This window comes from Trichomonas vaginalis, chromosome V (genome assembly GCF_026262505.1).
Source record: "Trichomonas vaginalis G3 chromosome V, whole genome shotgun sequence".
Lineage (NCBI taxonomy): Eukaryota > Parabasalia > Trichomonadida > Trichomonadidae > Trichomonas > Trichomonas vaginalis.
The window spans coordinates 21042981-21059401 of NC_067207.1; the positions used below are offsets into that span (position 1 = coordinate 21042981).

Here is a 16421-nt window from a genome sequence, read left to right on the forward strand (position 1 = left end):
TTTTCACCCTCACGAATTTTCATGAATTTCCTTAAGATAGAAAAATAAAGTTAGTTTTATTTTTATTTATTTTTTATTTTGTATAAAAGATATGATTTCAACAATCGGCACAACAACAATTCAAACAACTACAGCACCAAACTCGCTAGTCATGAATCCTACGTCAATTGGTAGAGATGAAAAGCTTTATTCCTTCTTCATATACTTTTGAAACAGAAATCCAGAAGATAAAGCAAGAACTTTTAACAAGTAATTTAGACTGTAGTGCGAAAGATGAAACAAATGAACAGTATCTTTATGAAATGCAGGACATTATTGACCATTTACCCAAATTGCCTGAAATCCAACAGCAAAAACTAACTATTCCTGAATTCGACGAAATAGAAGTGAAACCAACTGACTCAGTAGAAATAAAGAAATTCATACGTAAAGTAAATTATGAGTTTCTAGGATATCATTGCAACCATAAAGTTATGGACAAAGATTGCGACATGGTTTATAAAAATATTTCTGACATATATAAATCGGTGGAGTTTAAGACATACGATAACTTTGTTTCATTAGTTGCAAAATGTGTTTGGAAATAAGAGATAAAGATAGAAGAGGTAAGGTATGGCATGAACAGTTAAAACCAGCAGCTTTTGAGTTAAAGAAAACCATTGATGCCTTAGTTGTTCTAGCTGGTTTTATTTCAATGTATAACGCAAAAATGAATCCGCAATGTTCAAAATGTAAAGCAGCAATAAGAAAATATAACTACTCAGTCAAAGAGATAGAAAGAATGCGAAACGACTATGCAGACTTAAAGAAAGAAGCAGAAAAGCCAGCAGAAGATAAAATGGATATGTTGACATTTCTGAACAAAAACTATCCAACTGCAGAAGATTTCCTTCTGTCTGACGTCAAGAAGAAATATAAAGAGACTTTCGGCATGATTAAAACATTCGATGTACTAAAAGAAGAAATGAAGCTACGAAATTGTTTAGGATTTCAAATATACATCGTACAATTCATGTAAAACGCTTGTGAAAAAAGAGGTGAAAAAAGAGTGAAAAATTAGGTGAAAAAAAAGGTGAGATCTCACCTCTTCACCTAAAAATTATTTTTATTGAATTCAGCACAAAAATAATGAATTTCATTAGTTAGAAAAATAACGCTAATTTTATTTTTATTTATTTTTTATTTTGTATGTAAAGACAGTAATGACAAACATTGAGTTTGAAACAGTTAGAAAGATAGACAATGACACCAAAGTGGTTAGAATAGGTGATTTAAACGTAAGATACTCAAAGAAATACAACAAATATTCTTTGTCAGACATTATATCTCCATCTGGAAAGAAAACAAACGACTGGGTTAGAAATGCTTCAACTCAGAAAATTTTGACAAGAAATCCTGAGCTTATGATATCAGTAGCATTTCATGGAACAAGAGCATATCTTATAGACAAAAGTCTTATACCAATAGTTTTGTTATGGTTAGACCCAGTTGTTGGATATAACTTCATAACATATGGTTCATTCGATACGGAACGTTGCAGTGAAGGCTTACTTTACATCGTTCAGAAACCGAAGGACTTCAACACAAAAAGATATAAGATAGGAAGGACATATAATATAACTCAAAGATATGACAGTACAGTCAATAGAGTCAAGGTTGTGTTTGTTAATGATATGAGAGCTGCTGAAACAGAACTGCTTGAAGTTTTTGAGAAAATGTATGGTGCTCCCACGAAAGGTAAAGAAACGTTTGAAGTAGATGAGATAGATAAAGCTATAAAATTATTTGACGAAGTTGCTGAAAAATACATGTAAAGCGTTTATTTTTGGTCTTTTGTGAAAGTCAGAAAATAAAGTTAGTTTTATTTTTATTTATTTTTTTTATTTGTATGTAAAGACAGTAATGTCAACATCAGAGAACACAACAACTGCTATCGTTCATGAAGCCATAAATGAAGAATACGAGTACATACAGTATAACAAACAACTTCGCTCATTCGTTCGTCAAAGATGACATGTACCAAATGCAAAGTATAATGAATGCTCTTCGTTCTACAAAGCAAGCATATCATTGGTTTGAAAACCAACAGACAAAAGAACTTTTAGAAGAATTTCCTCATATGATTGCTTCCCTCGGAAAACCGAGAGAAGAGATTCCGTATGAAAATCGCAAGAATTTGGCTCCTGGTTTGAAAGGTTATTATGTTCATAGACTTTTAGTAAACGCTGTAGCAATGTGGGCTTCACCTCGTTATGCTTGTTATATTTTCATGATGTTAGATGAACTATATAAAGCAGAACGTGGAGAGATGGAAAAGAAACTTCAAGCAAAAGATGAAGTCATTGAATCCAAAGACAAAAGCATACAGAAAAGAATACCGCGTTCAGTACCAAAAGGAAAGGAAAAGAGTTATAGTATATGATATATACTGAAGAGTTGGAGAAAGAAGAAGATAGATATGGTTATGTTGCATTTAGTCAGAAGAAACAACAAAGCTTTTATGACTTAGCTAAATATTAAATCTGACAGAAACTGGTTCTATCGTGAAAACTTACCGATTTCAATGACACCGAATGAGCAAATAAAGGAAATTGTCAAAAATACTCTTCCTCAAACACACTATGACATCAAAGGTTGCACAATACTTACATTCAAAGAAGACTTAACATTACTGAAGGAAAAAATAACAGAATATTTCGATAACTTCAAAGAGGAAGAATAAAGTCACGACAACATTAACGAAGAAGTCACGACAACATTAACGAAGAGAGAATGAGGTGAAAAAAGAGGTGAAAAAACGGGTGAGATCTCACCTCTTCACCAAAAATATATTTTTTACTTAAATAGCTTCAGGGTCTATTTCTTCAACCATTTCACTTCCTTCGTCAATGTCAATAGAAGCTTCTTCAACCTTTGGTAAGAATTTCTGTATAACATCTTTGTTCGTTATTGTCTTCAGAGATGAAGGATAATATTTCACAGATGTTTCACCCTTCTTATATTCTTTCTGTTCGGAAAGATTTAAAACAATATTGAAGAAGTCAATATTAGAGTTCTTTATAACAGTATAATGAGTATCTTTGACATTCACGAAGAAACTCTTTTGTTTCAAAACTACTGCTAACTCTTGTGAAGTATAACGTTTGCGGTCAATGACGATAGCTAATGGTCTGACATACTGACCAAACTTAGATTCTTTCACAAACTTCTTGTTAAAGATAACATTAACATTTGAAGCATTATTGAACTCATTCTTGATGGCAGTAGCGAGAGCATTGTATGAAAAGAACTTGCAATCTTGCATGTGTTTCATTAAAATAAAAATATTAAATTATTTTGAAAAATAACTTAAAAAATCTAATCTAATTTTTTCAAAAAATATTTTTTATTTCCTACTAAAGATGTATCGGAAGTTGTCTAAGTTAGAACACTCGGAAATAAAACAACTTCTTACAGAAGCTAATATAGATGTTGCAAAGCATTACGCAACAAACAAAAAGGCACTCGCTGACTTCATTAAAGACTATAATGGTGCAATAAGTTATGATAGAATTCATGAGTTCATAAAGCCGCAACGCGGCGAGGACGAAGTCCATGCAAGAGCATTTCCTTTAAATGACGTTGCTATTGACTTATATCATAGACGTTCAGTACCTCATGAAGTAAGAAGAGAAATGTTTGACATAACAAATGCAAACGTTGGTGAAACAAGAAGAAGAGACGACACACTGAAACAACAGAAAAGTGCTATAGAACAAGTTCGCAAAGCTAACGATGTCATTCGTTCCATTGACGACAAACCAAAAGAAGGTGAGAGATGGTTAAAGAAAGATGAAGAGAATAGGAAGAGAAATGTGAAGTCAGGCAATAGACTCATTGACTTTAACATCGAAGCTTTAGATGAACCAAACAGAGACTACTTACACAAACATTTCGGTAAGGTTTTCATGAGACTCTTAGAGAAAATTAAAATAAACTCACAACAGAGATGGATGGTATGTTATAAACTTGGTGGAAAGTATGAATGTTCTACGTTAAACCTCAATAATATTGGAACATTACTACATCAGCTCTTGAAGGAGAACTTTATATCAGAGATAGAAGCAAATGCTGCAGGTATTGTTGAAATGCACTATGACTTCTTCTTGACAAACATAAAGAATCTTACTGAAATAAAGATGTATGATTTAACAGAATATGAAGGCTTAACGATGTCAGATGTAAAGAAAGGCAAACCAAAAAAGAGACCATATATAGATGAAAGCACACTGACAAATGACCAGAAAGCCATTTTGGAAGCTCTTAAGCAAACAGGAAACCCAGCACTTATAGAAAGCTTTTGGAAAGATAATGGTGAAAAGAAGTTTTATAAGAAGAGAAGCGGTCAGTTCTGGAAGTATCTTTGCACATTACCTATAAATCTTGAGCGCTACCAAATCTTCAATGAACTGAACAAAAGAACTGCAACACTTATGACAGAAGACAATTGTTTCGTTTATGCTTGCATTCAGGCTGGAGTAAATGAAGAAACTATTGACCACATGAGAGAAGTCATTCGTGTTAGAGACTTTCCTCAAAGTAAAGTACAAGAAATTTCTGACACAACAGGTATAGCATTTAATGTTACCATTGGTTATTTCAATGACTCAAGACATAATGAAATAAAGAGATATATACCAAAAGAATGTGAAACTGTTAGAACTATTGACTTACTTCTTGTTGAAGACCACTACATGCTAAACGAAAGATTACCAATGACAACATATTTCATTCGCAACTATATAGAAATTCTCAAAGCTTGTGGTGGAATGAACATTGAGAAACAGATGAAGATTTATACAAAGAGAGAAGATAAATATGTAGTTCGTTATGATAGAACAACACCGTTATGGGATGTTATGAAAACATTGTGGGAGTGCAAATATTTCGAACCTATTTCTTATGGAGAACTTTTCACATATACTACTGACTTATATAAACAGAACCTTGCACCATTTAAAGATTTGACATATGCTCCAAAGTATTGTGTACAACTGAAGAAGAAAGCCGAGTCAAAAGAAGTAAATAAAAATAAGTGCAAGTTCATTCCTGAGCACGTTTTCTTTGCTGGCTTTGAGTGCAGTACCGATGGCTTTCATAAAGCTTTTAACATATGTTACGACAGTGAAGATGGTTCAGTGAGTGAAAGCATTTGGGGTCAGAACTGTGCAACAGAATTTTTGGAGCGACTTCCTGACAAGAGTTTAATATATTTCCATAACCTCAGTTATGATATAAACTTCATCTTAAGACACATGACAGAAGTGAAAGGAACTCCCATCATTAAAGGTTCACGAACAATGCAAATAACTGGCTTATATAAAGGAAGGGCAATTATTATAAAAGACTCTTACAGTGTTATAAATAAGAAGCTTAAACTATTTCCTGCTATGTTTAACTTACAAACAGGACCGAAAGAAGTATTTCCATACACTACTACAGCAGTGTTTTGTTAGCAAATGACAACAGAACTGGTGTCATTTCTGAAGCATGTAAGTTTATCCGGGATGCAGATACATTCATGAAAAACATAGATTCCATCAAAGGTTGCAGAATAGATGAGAACCACTTCGACTTAGAAAAGTATAGCACATTTTATTGCAAACAAGATGTAAGAATTTTAAGAGAAGGTTTTGTTAAGTTCCGCAATGACATATTGAAAGAATTTGATTTAAACGTTTATGACTACGTTAGTATTTGTTCAATTGCTAACAAATTATTTGAGAACAGAGTGTACTTCCCGAATGGAAATTTATATGACCTCTCAAATAAACCAAGAGAATTTATTTCACGCTGTATTCAAGGTGGAAGATGTATGTTGTCAGATAACATTAAACAAAAGAGCGAAAAGAAACTCATTGCTGACTTCGACGCTGTTTCATTATATCCATCAGCTATAGCAAGACTTTATACTTTAGAAGGTATTCCAAAGGTTATGAAGAAAGAAATGTTAAGCACAGAGTATCTCATGAGACATTTATTCGATGACGACCAAAAGGAACCCATTGGTGAAAAGTTTATGTCTGGCTTCTTTGTTCTCATTAAGATAACAGAGATTGGAATACATAGACACTTTCCTTTAATAGTTTGTGACCCTGAACTAAATCCAGAACTTAACGTTCCCAGAAGTTCAAACACTTGCTGTTTAATGTATGTTGACCATATAACATTACAAGACCTCATAAAATATCAAGGTGTCAAATGTGAAGTGTTGCAAGGATACTATTACGATGGAAACAGAGATATTAGAATAAGAGATGAAGTAAAGAAGTTGTTTGAGTTAAGGTTAAAGTATAAGAAAGAAGGAAATCCTTTGCAAGAAAATATAAAGCTCATTCTGAACAGTATTTATGGCAAAACTATTCTATCTCCTATTGAGTCAAAAATAACCATAGTAAATGACAAAGATGCTATAAGATATGCCATCAGAAACTACAACCATATAGTGAAGTTCGAAGGTTTGGATGGTTCAGATAAAACTATTTTCAAGCTAACGAAAAGTATTTGCAGACACTTTAACTTCTGTCCACTTGGTGTTAACATTCTGTCTATGTCGAAGAGAATAATGTGTGAAGTATTCTGTACTGCTGAGGACTTAGGAATGGACATCTTTTATAGCGATACGGACAGTATGCATCTCTACAATGAAGATATCCCTCGTTTAGCTGAAGAGTTTGAGAAACGTTATGGAAGAGTTCTCATTGGTAAAAACCTTGGTCAATTTCATAGCGACTTTGCAGAAATCACACCTGGAAAACAAAGTTTAGCATACAAGTCAATATTTTGTGGAAAGAAGACTTACATAGACTTACTCACGAATGATTTAAATGAAGTTGCATTTCACTGCAGAATGAAAGGCGTGAAGCAAGATGTTATTGCTTTAACCGCTAATGAAATGTTTCCTGACTCTGTTCAGTGTTTCTATGATGAAGATAAAGGTTTAATGGTTCCGCAAGGAACATATGACAAAGACTCTGAGTTCAGTTTAATGAAACTTTACAAAGCACTTTATGACGGTCAAGAGATTGGATTTGACTTATGTAAGTCATGTCAACCTTGCTTTGAAGAGAAGTTTAACTTCTCAATAACGACTAAAACAAGCTTTATTCGTAAGTTGAAGTTCTGAGGTCATGAATGCGAAAAATAATGAGGTCATTTATTTTTGTCAGCAGTGAGACCATTCATGATAAAAATAAGCCGCTAGCGGCAAGGGCGAAGCCCATGTGGTCATTTACAATACTGCGATGGTAGAGTTTAAGAGTTGTGCTTCAATGTAGAGACAGTCCTTATGGTCTAGAGGTAAGAACACTGGGCAGTTATGGTCATGAGTGGAGAACATGTCTATCCAAAACTCACGATTGAAGCCAGTTAATTTATAGTATTTAAGGTTAGGAAGTGGTGAAGTTCTTGTATGACCAATGAACTCATTTTCAACTCCCTTACTTAAGTTTGAATATAATATAGCTTGCTTTCTATCCCAAATGCCAGGTGTTACAATCTTTGAAAATTCATTTTTCCTCGGAAACATTGCATCATAATTGAAAACATTTTTGAAATCATCACTTGGTTCAGAGATTTGAAATCTTATACGTAATGGATTTTCTTTCTCTTTAGCGACTTCATTGAATGGTGAGAATACAATGAATTGACAGTCATGAGTTCCATCAGCATTTTCATTAAATTCATAATGAAAGTCTATAAGTTGTGGCCGACTACCTTCTTCTTTCAGTTGTGCAAGAAACTCACGTAGAGGCTGTAAAGTTTGTACTTCAATGTTGAACTTTTTCTCGAACATCTCATTATATGAAATCATACAGTCTTCTAACGTTGTATCGTCTTTAAAGTATTTGTATATGTGAATGTTTTGGGCGCTTAAAGACTGTTCGTCATTTTCTATCTCGACTTGAAGTATAAAGTCAACCTTTCTGAAAGCACGTGTTATATACATAGATGTTATGCCAATGTACTTCTCTTCATTTATGTTCACAATCCAGTCTGTTGGAAACTTAAACATTACTCTGTTCCCCTTTATTTTGACGTCAGGGTTTTCACTACTGAACGCAACAGATAAAGGTATTTGTCTATACATTTAATTCGGATAAAAATAAACCATTTACTCTTTCTTTGCTTCAGCTTCTTCTCTAGCTTTTTTCGCCAGTAGTCTTGGGTTCTTTTGTCTTCCAGCAGCTAATGCAGCAAGTTGTTTTTCACTAAGTTTTCTCTTTGGTCTCTCTGGCTTTTGTTCTTGTTTTTGTTCCTTCAGTTCGGATAAAATTTGCTCACGAATTTCTTTCTTCAATGCTTCAACATCTATGACCCCTTGGGTCTTGTCCGTAGGGCTTGTCTGAGTCATTTGACTGCAGATAAAAAAACAAAATTAAAACTTTAACCGATGTAAAATGAGCTTGTCAAAATCAGAGCGAGAGTCTATTATATTAAATGACGCAAGAGGAATACAACATCCTTTCTATTACGTAAGTCAGAGTAAAGATGGTAAAATATACGTAAGAAAAAGAAAGGTTCCATTAGCGAATGCAGAAAGCGACAACATTAAGGTGTATGGCAATGGTGAAGTCCACGAAGTCCATGTTAACCTTCTATTCAAACTGAAAAGTCAATAGAACCAGAAGAAAAGAAGCCAGATGTACTTTCAATAACGAACCAAGAGCTTATTGCAAAGTTCGTGAATTTCATTGAAAAACAAACCGAGTCAAAGAATCCTGACCCGCCAGTGAAAGAAGTTGAGACAAAAGAGAATGTACAGTTCATTGAAAATGTCAAGAAACAACTTCCACCACGAATGCCAAGAAGAAGAGTGAGAATAATGAAGTAAATAGATATTTTTATCTGAAGTAAATACATGCAGAACGAACAGTTAAACGAATTTACTCCAGCAGAGCATATTCATCAGATTCGCTCATATTTCGATATCATAGACAATGCAGTTCAAATTGGTGACACTAATAGAAAATATTCTGACGCAAAGATTCCATCACAACCTGGAACTGCTAAAGATAACACATGGGTAACATTCAATCTCTCACCTCCTGGTGAAAATATGTTGGACCTTTACAATACATTCATTACGTATAAAATGGAAGGTCAATTTATTGTAGATAAAGAAATTGGTTCAGGTTCCAATAAAACAAACCCACCAGGATTTTGGATTGGTTTCGATGACGCTTTCTATGCAGTTGCTGGATATCAAATCCTTGCAAATGGTCGTATCGTATATTCTCAAGACAACGCAAGAGAAGAAGCATATATAACTTCAAACTCACAAACTACCGAACAAATAAAGAAAGTAGATGTTTTCTCAAAGACTCGACATGAAGATGTATGGAGTCATTCGGGAACATGCAGAACAGGACAAATTGTTAGTGGTCCAATTACAGCAGGAAAATCATTTGATTTTAAGCTTCGTTTAAGAATTCCTGTTAGAAGATTCCTTCCATTAGAAGCTATTCGATTTATTCCAGCTTTTGCAGGAAACATTCAGCTTAAAGTAAAGTTCAGTAGCGACGCCTTACAATGCACATCTATATCTGTAAATGATATCATTGCTTTCAATCCAACTCTTAAAGTTGCATTTGCTTCAGATTCAAATCCACCGACAAATAAATTTGTTCCATGGAATGAACCATTCACTATGATAACGAAGGCAGTAGAAGCTAGTGGAACAGTTACTATTACAACTGTAACCCAGCAACTATTTCGAACAAAGATGGATTTTAATGAATGTTTCATTCATCCAAAGTCATTCTCTTTAGACCCTAACATTTATACAGAACTTGTAGAACATTATACAAACGAGGCTTTATGTTTTCCTGTTAAAGTTATGGATTGGATTCCTATGGACGGTTCATTCTCAAAGAATACAGATAGTTCAAGTGCAACATTTACAGCAGCTTATACGCCTATTAATGTTAAAAGTATTTGGGCACTATTTAGAAAGAAAGACAACTATTATGTTAATTTTGAGAACCCTAAGTTTAAATATCTTCAGCTTTCCATGGGAGCTTATGGAAATATGCCTGCAGAACCTGAAAAATCATATGGACCTGTATTTTATGAAATGGTTGCGAACGCCTGCAATACAAACAATGATATGATAGGATTTAATGAAGATGTTATGAGGTCATTGGTGGATGATGGTAGTGTGGAACATAAATGGGATAGCTATGACAACACACATTTCTTATGTGGTTTTCCAACAGAAGTGGACTTTTGCTTCCAGCAAGGTCAAACATCTACTGCTCCAATAACATACAAATTGTCTGTTAAAGGACCTATTGAACTAGCAACTGAAAATGTACCAAAGCCACTTATTGGATTTATGAGGGATTGTTGCTTTGCCATTCAGGTAAGACAGTCAGGCATCCCCATAATAAGATTAGATGACTATAACTTAGCTACGGACGACAGTGAGGAATAAAGGATGAACGTTTATTTTTAAAGCTTATAAATGAGTTCTTCATCAAGCTCTCGCGAACCTTCACCATCTATGAAACAAACTTTACCAAACGATTATGGAGCACCTATTGAATATTTCTTACGAGCTGCACAATGGCAAAGAGCAGTCTCACCAAGGTTAGGTGTTCCACCAGCTCCTGTCAAAAATAGCATTTGGTCAAGTCCTTATATAAGATATGGTCTCCCACTAGGTTTGCTAGCTACAGCAGGAGCAGTTATGATGTTGAAAAGAAACAAAGCAAATGTTGTAAATAATACTGAAGTAGCTGAAGTTAAACAAACTCCAACACCTTCACAAGCAAAACCTTCAATGACTCCTGAACCTATGAAAGTACAAACTCCTGTTCAAAAGTCAACTCCTAAACCGACTCCAACATTTAAACCAGAACCTACTCCTCAAATAAATCGTAAAACTCCTGCGTTTCCTTACTGAAAAAATAACGTTATTTTTATTTAATATTAAAATTTTTATTTGATTGAAATGACAAATAAAGTCACTGAAGCAATGAAACAAAAGTTTTTGGTAGAATACATTAAATCAGGAGCGGTTCCAGAAGGTTTTTACGTTCATACTATGAAGGATGGTAGAGTTCAGTTTAGAAAGATAAAGCAACCATTAGATAAAGAAGGAATTTTGAGAAAGATTAAACTTCATGAGGACAACATTGCTGAACTTAAGAAGAAGCTAGAAGAGTTATAAAGCAATGAATTCAACAGGGTGAAAAAAGAGGTGAGATCTCACCACTTCACCTAAATTTATTTTTGTGCTATGTTTTCATACGTGTGGGAGTGGTGATATTATTAATTTTTAAGTTTATTTTTTATTTTACTGAAAATTTTTATTTGGATGTAAATGACAGAACAAAAGCAACTCATTCGAATTCCACAGTATAACAAACATACATTTAAACATTTATTCTTCCTTCCTGAGCATAACATGTTCTTTCAAATACATCCGAGACCAGTTGACTTTTCATTGACTGTGTATAAAGATAGAAATAGTTATATCATTAAACCATACGATGACGAAGGTAAGTTATGTAAATTGTACGTTAAGAAGTTAGAGAAAGTTTATGGCTTCAAGTATGACTACAATAGGGTTAACACTGATGATGAAGATATTGAGGAAAATTTATGAGAACATTAGTGAAGTCGTTAGTGAGAACGATAGTGAGAACGTTTATTTTTTACATTAGTGAGTTCGTTAGTGAAGTGGGTGGCGGCTTTGTAAAGTGTCAAATTCACAAGTATTGGGTAAGGTGGAACGCAGTGCCGCCGTACCCAAGACTTGTATACTAACTGATGTGGGATATAAGAAATTTATAACATCATCTTTATTCATTTTTCCATCATAATCGAAATCATTTAAAAACTCGGCAAATTTTTTACAATTTCTTAAATAATATTTATCAACTTCATAACCCGCCTCCTCTAATATATCCTTTATTTCCTCGTTTGTGAATCCTAAATTTTTAACATCGTTAGTTTTGACGCTCATTTCATACAAAATAAAAAAATAAAATAATAAACATAACTAAGTTTTAATTTTTCGTAAGACATGAATTTTTAAAGTTTATTTTTTAAAAATTTTTTTATTTTTTATTTTATTCATGAAAATAATTATTTCTAATTTCTTTTACTCGTTTATGAGGTCTTTGATTATGACTCCATTGATTCCATTCAGGATTTAAACAATGTTTAATTAATCGCGGAATATCTGACATCATCTATATATATAGCTTCTTTTATAAAAGATAAAAAATAAATTATTTTAAAATTAATGTTAATTTTTTTAAAATGTGTTTAGTATATAATATTTATTACTAATTTATTTAATAATGTCGCACTTTCTTACAAATTCATGACTAAAAAAACGTAAGAAAAAATTTTTATATCAGTAATTGGTTTAACAACGTTTATTTTTTGTTGAACATTTTCACTTTCATTTATTTCTTCCTCCTCTGTTTCATTTATTTTTAAAATCGGTTTCATTTATCATTAAATAAAAATTTTTTCATCTGTTGAAGAATTTAATGACTATTATGCTAATAATAAAAAATTATTTGAAGAATTGACAACGTGTAAATTGAATAAAATCATATGTTAAAAGAAATGATACAAAATCGTTCAATATTGAATAAAATCATATGTTAAAAGAAATGATACAAAATCGTTCAATATTGAATGAAATCATATGTTTACAAAAAATGTCACACAACCCGCCCTCATATACTACTTTATTTTGTTAATTTGAATTTCACGAAAGATTTCCATTTTGGAACCACAAATCACTGTGTGAACCCAAAACACGGAGAAAAAGAAGTATTTCAAAGGTTAAATTAACCTTGCGATTCAATACTGGTAACCTTCATAATTTTGGAGAACCCTCAGAAAAATTTATTTTTCTTACAATTTTTTCAAAATTTATGAGTTCTACTCCGAAAAAGAAGCCTAAAAAGCCAACACTACCTCCAAATGAGATGTTTCATGCAAAACTTCCTCATTACTCCAATGATCCAATCCCAGAAGAGTTCAAATTCCCTTCTTTCGATTTATACGTTAGACCAATCAAATATGAGTTAGCTCCTGACCCTATTTTCCTTAACGAGAGACTAGTTCCCTATTACGAAGACATTGTCAATCAACTTACACCAGTGATTAATCAATTACTGAGTGATATTCACACATTAGAACAGAAAATTACACATAAATTAGATGAACAACCGATAAAGTACAAATTTAACTTCTTGAATGCTGATTTATGGCGAAAATTCAATACATTACTGGGAGAATTTAACAAAATTAAAAATAATTTACTGGTTTCACGACTTTCAATTATGGAGCGAAGAGTTGAGTTACTGATGAGGATCAATAATTTGGCAACATATCTTGCTGAACATCCGAAATATTTTTATATTAATATAATTCACGTGAATCAATCCTGGAAATCACTTGAATTCGATTACTTATCATCGTTATATCTTCAGTTCAAGGCAATAAAGCTATCAATAAGGGATATAGAGCAGCAATTACCTTTCATTCCTCATCCATTCTCAAAACCAGAAGAGAATGTCGATATGTTCAATCATTTAATACAAGACGCAATCCAAACAGTCGATCCATTGACAGGATATATCCCTGCTTCAGACACATACGATACATTTTATTTTTTCCTCACGTCAAGGCATTCACCAGTTCGATTTCCGAAAAATTATGACTGGAAACCCATAAACTATACCAAATCCTTCAATTACATCATGCAAAAACTTACAGAATTCAGTAATATCCAACCAAATACTCAAGAGTATCAAATCCTTCAAAGTTACACATCCACATACATTTTTGAGATGCTTTGTCTCATAGACAGAAACAATTCGAAGTGCCAAAAGCTTGACAACGCTTTTTACAAAAATTCTCTTAAACCAGTTAAAAAAGTCATTAAAAATCCCAGTTATCTATCACCAGATGAACAAGAAATGACTCCTCCTCAGTTATTTAAGAGCATTACGATGCTTTCTGGTCTAATTGGAGAATGTATCACTGCAACCTTCGAAAGTAACCCAGTTGATGTTTTGTTCCATATACAGAAGGCCAATCTTGCATTGATACTTGAATTATTAAGGAGAACTAAGAAATCAATGGAAGATCTCAAAATTAGTCAAGAATTGAAGTCATTTTGGGAGCTACTTCTATCAGCAACACAATCATCTGGTATTTGCTCAACAATTAAGTTTACAGAACAATGGCTAAACATTCAATCAGTACCTGATGAGTTTAAAAGTGCTGCAAAGGTTCCATTGGAGTTAATTAATTGATATTTGTATATATATTATATATATTGTTTGTTATTAAATTTCTATTTTCTAATTTTTTGAAAATTATTTTTAATTCTAACGAATTATATAAACTCATTTGCAAAAAATTGTTTCGGAAGTGTCTGAGATATAATATTTTTATTTTTTATTGAAAAATTACCCTAAAATTTTTAATTTCCCTGAGATCAAAAAATTGATTCTAACTTAGTCAAATTTTAGCATTTGTTCATTATAGTATTACCATTATAAAGGCTCTATGATATCCTATACTTCCATTTCAGTATTGGTCTCTATTATATTTCAAATAGTTCTATAATTTCGAAAAATTTCTCCATATTTGCGTTGCGAAGGTAAAAAATTAAGGATGTTTCAAGTTAAGAAAAAATGTGTTTGAAAAGTTAGTTGAATAAATAAAAGGGAAAAGTAATTATTCTTTTTCACTTTTTCAATTTGCCACCCAAATTTTGTGAAGTATTCAAAATGAAAATGAAAAATTTTATTGAAAAAGTGCATAAAGAATGACAACCTTTTTTACACTTTTTGAATTTTCAATTCAAAAAGTGTAAAAATGTGGTAAATTTACGACATTTATTTTGAAGCAATTACGATTTGTAAAGTAAACGGCTTTTCATTTTGATGAGTCAGGACCTTATTCATAACTTTGAATACATTGCTGCTCACATCAAAGATTACATTGATGAAAATAAGTTATTCGGTGTGTTTGAAACACAAGATATCAAAAAATCATGAAATTTTCACATTTGACAACAAAAGACTTCATCGATCTTCTCAAACAATCAGATCCTACAATCAAAGCAAGCGAGTTATACAAATGCACTCGAAATGCAAATATTTCTATTCAAAATTTCGAAGAAGTTGTTTCAATTCTTAAATCAATCAAGAAATACATGAAACTTGGAATACTTGATAGTGTTATTGACTTCTTAATGCAAACGCAAAACGAAATACCTAATTCTACAAAGAAAATCCAACAACTTCAAACAGATTTGAATTCAAATCAAAATCAACCCCCAAAAAGTGACAAAGAAACAAAAGTTGAACAGATTAAAGAAAAAAGCTATAATGAGAATGAAATTCTATCAAAAATATCAGAACTTAAGGAATCAGATGATTTCGAAAGTATCTACAATTTTCTTGATGAACTTTCATCTCAAGGCAATCAAAAGATGATTTCAAAATCATGTGAAGAAGAACTTTGGAAAAAGATAGCTCTTAAAAAAGATAAATATGATGAAGAAAAGAATGTCCTTCATGTTGCATGTGAAAAAGGAATTCTCAGACTTGTTAAATCTCTTATTGATTGTGGTTGTGATAAAGAAACAAGAACTTACTATAAATGTACTCCGCTCATTTTGGCATCAAGAGAAGGTCATCTTGAAGTTGTTCAATATCTTATCTCTGTTGGTGCTGATAAAGAAGCAAAGAATGATTTGGGATATACCCCACTCATTTATGCATCAGGACTTGGTCGTCTTGAAACTGTTAAATGTCTTATCTCTGTTGGAGCTGATAAAGAAGCAAAGAATAAATATGAAAATACTCCACTCATTAAAGCATCAGAAAATGGTCATCTTGAAGTTGTTAAATATCTTATCTCTATTGGAGCTTATAAAGAAGCAAAGAATTATTGGGGATATACTCCACTCATTTATGCATCAAGAAATGGCCATCTTGAAGTTGTTAAATATCTTATCTCTGTTGGAGCTGATAAAGAAGCAAAGGATAGCTATAAATATACTCCACTCATTTGGGCATCAAGAGGAGGTCATCTTGAAGTTGTTAAATATCTTATCTCTGTTGGAGCTGATAAAGAAGCAAAGGATAGCTATAAATATACTCCACTCATTTGGGCATCAAGAGGAGGTCATCTTGAAGTTGTTAAATATCTTATCTCTGTTGGAGCTGATAAAGAAGCAAAGAATAATCGGGGATATACTCCACTCATTTCTGCATCAAGTCAAGGTCGTCTTGAAGTTGTTAGATATCTTATCTCTGTTGGAGCTGATAAAGAAGCAATTAATAAAGATGGAAAAACGGCATTGGATCAAAAATTAATTTCAAAATTTTGACAAG

The 16421-nt window shown here is 32.6% G+C and overlaps 10 protein-coding genes and 4 pseudogenes across 14 annotated transcripts, besides 2 other annotated features; 11 read left to right on the forward strand and 3 right to left on the reverse strand.

Annotated features, from left to right (window-relative positions):
* Positions 1-11744: part of a mobile genetic element that runs on past the window's edge.
* Positions 1-12166: part of a mobile genetic element that runs on past the window's edge.
* Positions 92-607, forward strand: TVAGG3_0375600 (annotated as a pseudogene). Its single transcript has one exon. A coding segment is annotated over exon 1 (516 nt).
* On the forward strand, positions 1903-2457 carry TVAGG3_0375610 (annotated as a pseudogene). The gene has a single exon. A coding segment is annotated over exon 1 (555 nt).
* TVAGG3_0375620 (uncharacterized protein) lies at positions 2840-3313 on the reverse strand (the record flags this gene model as incomplete). Its single annotated transcript, XM_051231931.1, has 1 exon — positions 2840-3313. The coding sequence occupies one exon, from the start codon at positions 3311-3313 to the stop codon at positions 2840-2842; it is 474 nt and encodes a 157-aa protein (XP_051101661.1).
* Positions 3331-4935, forward strand: TVAGG3_0375630 (annotated as a pseudogene). Its single transcript has one exon. A coding segment is annotated over exon 1 (1605 nt).
* TVAGG3_0375640 (organellar and viral DNA polymerase type B) lies at positions 5561-7165 on the forward strand (the record flags this gene model as incomplete). Its single annotated transcript, XM_001328740.2, has 1 exon — positions 5561-7165. The coding sequence occupies one exon, from the start codon at positions 5561-5563 to the stop codon at positions 7163-7165; it is 1605 nt and encodes a 534-aa protein (XP_001328775.1).
* On the reverse strand, positions 7271-8128 carry TVAGG3_0375650 (uncharacterized protein; the record flags this gene model as incomplete). The annotated part of the gene is made up of 1 exon (XM_001328741.1): positions 7271-8128. The coding sequence occupies one exon, from the start codon at positions 8126-8128 to the stop codon at positions 7271-7273; it is 858 nt and encodes a 285-aa protein (XP_001328776.1).
* On the reverse strand, positions 8153-8392 carry TVAGG3_0375660 (uncharacterized protein; the record flags this gene model as incomplete). The annotated part of the gene is made up of 1 exon (XM_001328742.1): positions 8153-8392. One exon carries the CDS (start codon positions 8390-8392, stop codon positions 8153-8155), a length of 240 nt encoding a protein of 79 aa, XP_001328777.1.
* Positions 8439-8872, forward strand: TVAGG3_0375670 (annotated as a pseudogene). The gene has a single exon. A coding segment is annotated over exon 1 (434 nt).
* On the forward strand, positions 8900-9876 carry TVAGG3_0375680 (uncharacterized protein; the record flags this gene model as incomplete). Its single annotated transcript, XM_051231932.1, has 1 exon — positions 8900-9876. A coding segment is annotated over one exon (977 nt), but the record flags the coding sequence as incomplete, so codon positions are not given.
* TVAGG3_0375690 (uncharacterized protein) lies at positions 10052-10474 on the forward strand (the record flags this gene model as incomplete). The annotated part of the gene is made up of 1 exon (XM_051231933.1): positions 10052-10474. The coding sequence occupies one exon, from the start codon at positions 10052-10054 to the stop codon at positions 10472-10474; it is 423 nt and encodes a 140-aa protein (XP_051101663.1).
* Positions 10505-10945, forward strand: TVAGG3_0375700 (uncharacterized protein; the record flags this gene model as incomplete). The annotated part of the gene is made up of 1 exon (XM_001328744.1): positions 10505-10945. One exon carries the CDS (start codon positions 10505-10507, stop codon positions 10943-10945), a length of 441 nt encoding a protein of 146 aa, XP_001328779.1.
* TVAGG3_0375710 (uncharacterized protein) lies at positions 10994-11212 on the forward strand (the record flags this gene model as incomplete). The annotated part of the gene is made up of 1 exon (XM_001328745.1): positions 10994-11212. The coding sequence occupies one exon, from the start codon at positions 10994-10996 to the stop codon at positions 11210-11212; it is 219 nt and encodes a 72-aa protein (XP_001328780.1).
* A 772-nt stretch (positions 12167-12938) lies between the features above and the next one.
* TVAGG3_0375730 (uncharacterized protein) lies at positions 12939-14327 on the forward strand (the record flags this gene model as incomplete). The annotated part of the gene is made up of 1 exon (XM_001328746.1): positions 12939-14327. One exon carries the CDS (start codon positions 12939-12941, stop codon positions 14325-14327), a length of 1389 nt encoding a protein of 462 aa, XP_001328781.1.
* Positions 14328-14909: 582 nt separating this feature from the next.
* On the forward strand, positions 14910-16417 carry TVAGG3_0375740 (ankyrin repeat protein family; the record flags this gene model as incomplete). Its single annotated transcript, XM_001328747.2, has 1 exon — positions 15074-16417. One exon carries the CDS (start codon positions 15074-15076, stop codon positions 16415-16417), a length of 1344 nt encoding a protein of 447 aa, XP_001328782.1.
* Positions 16418-16421: the final 4 nt, after the last annotated feature.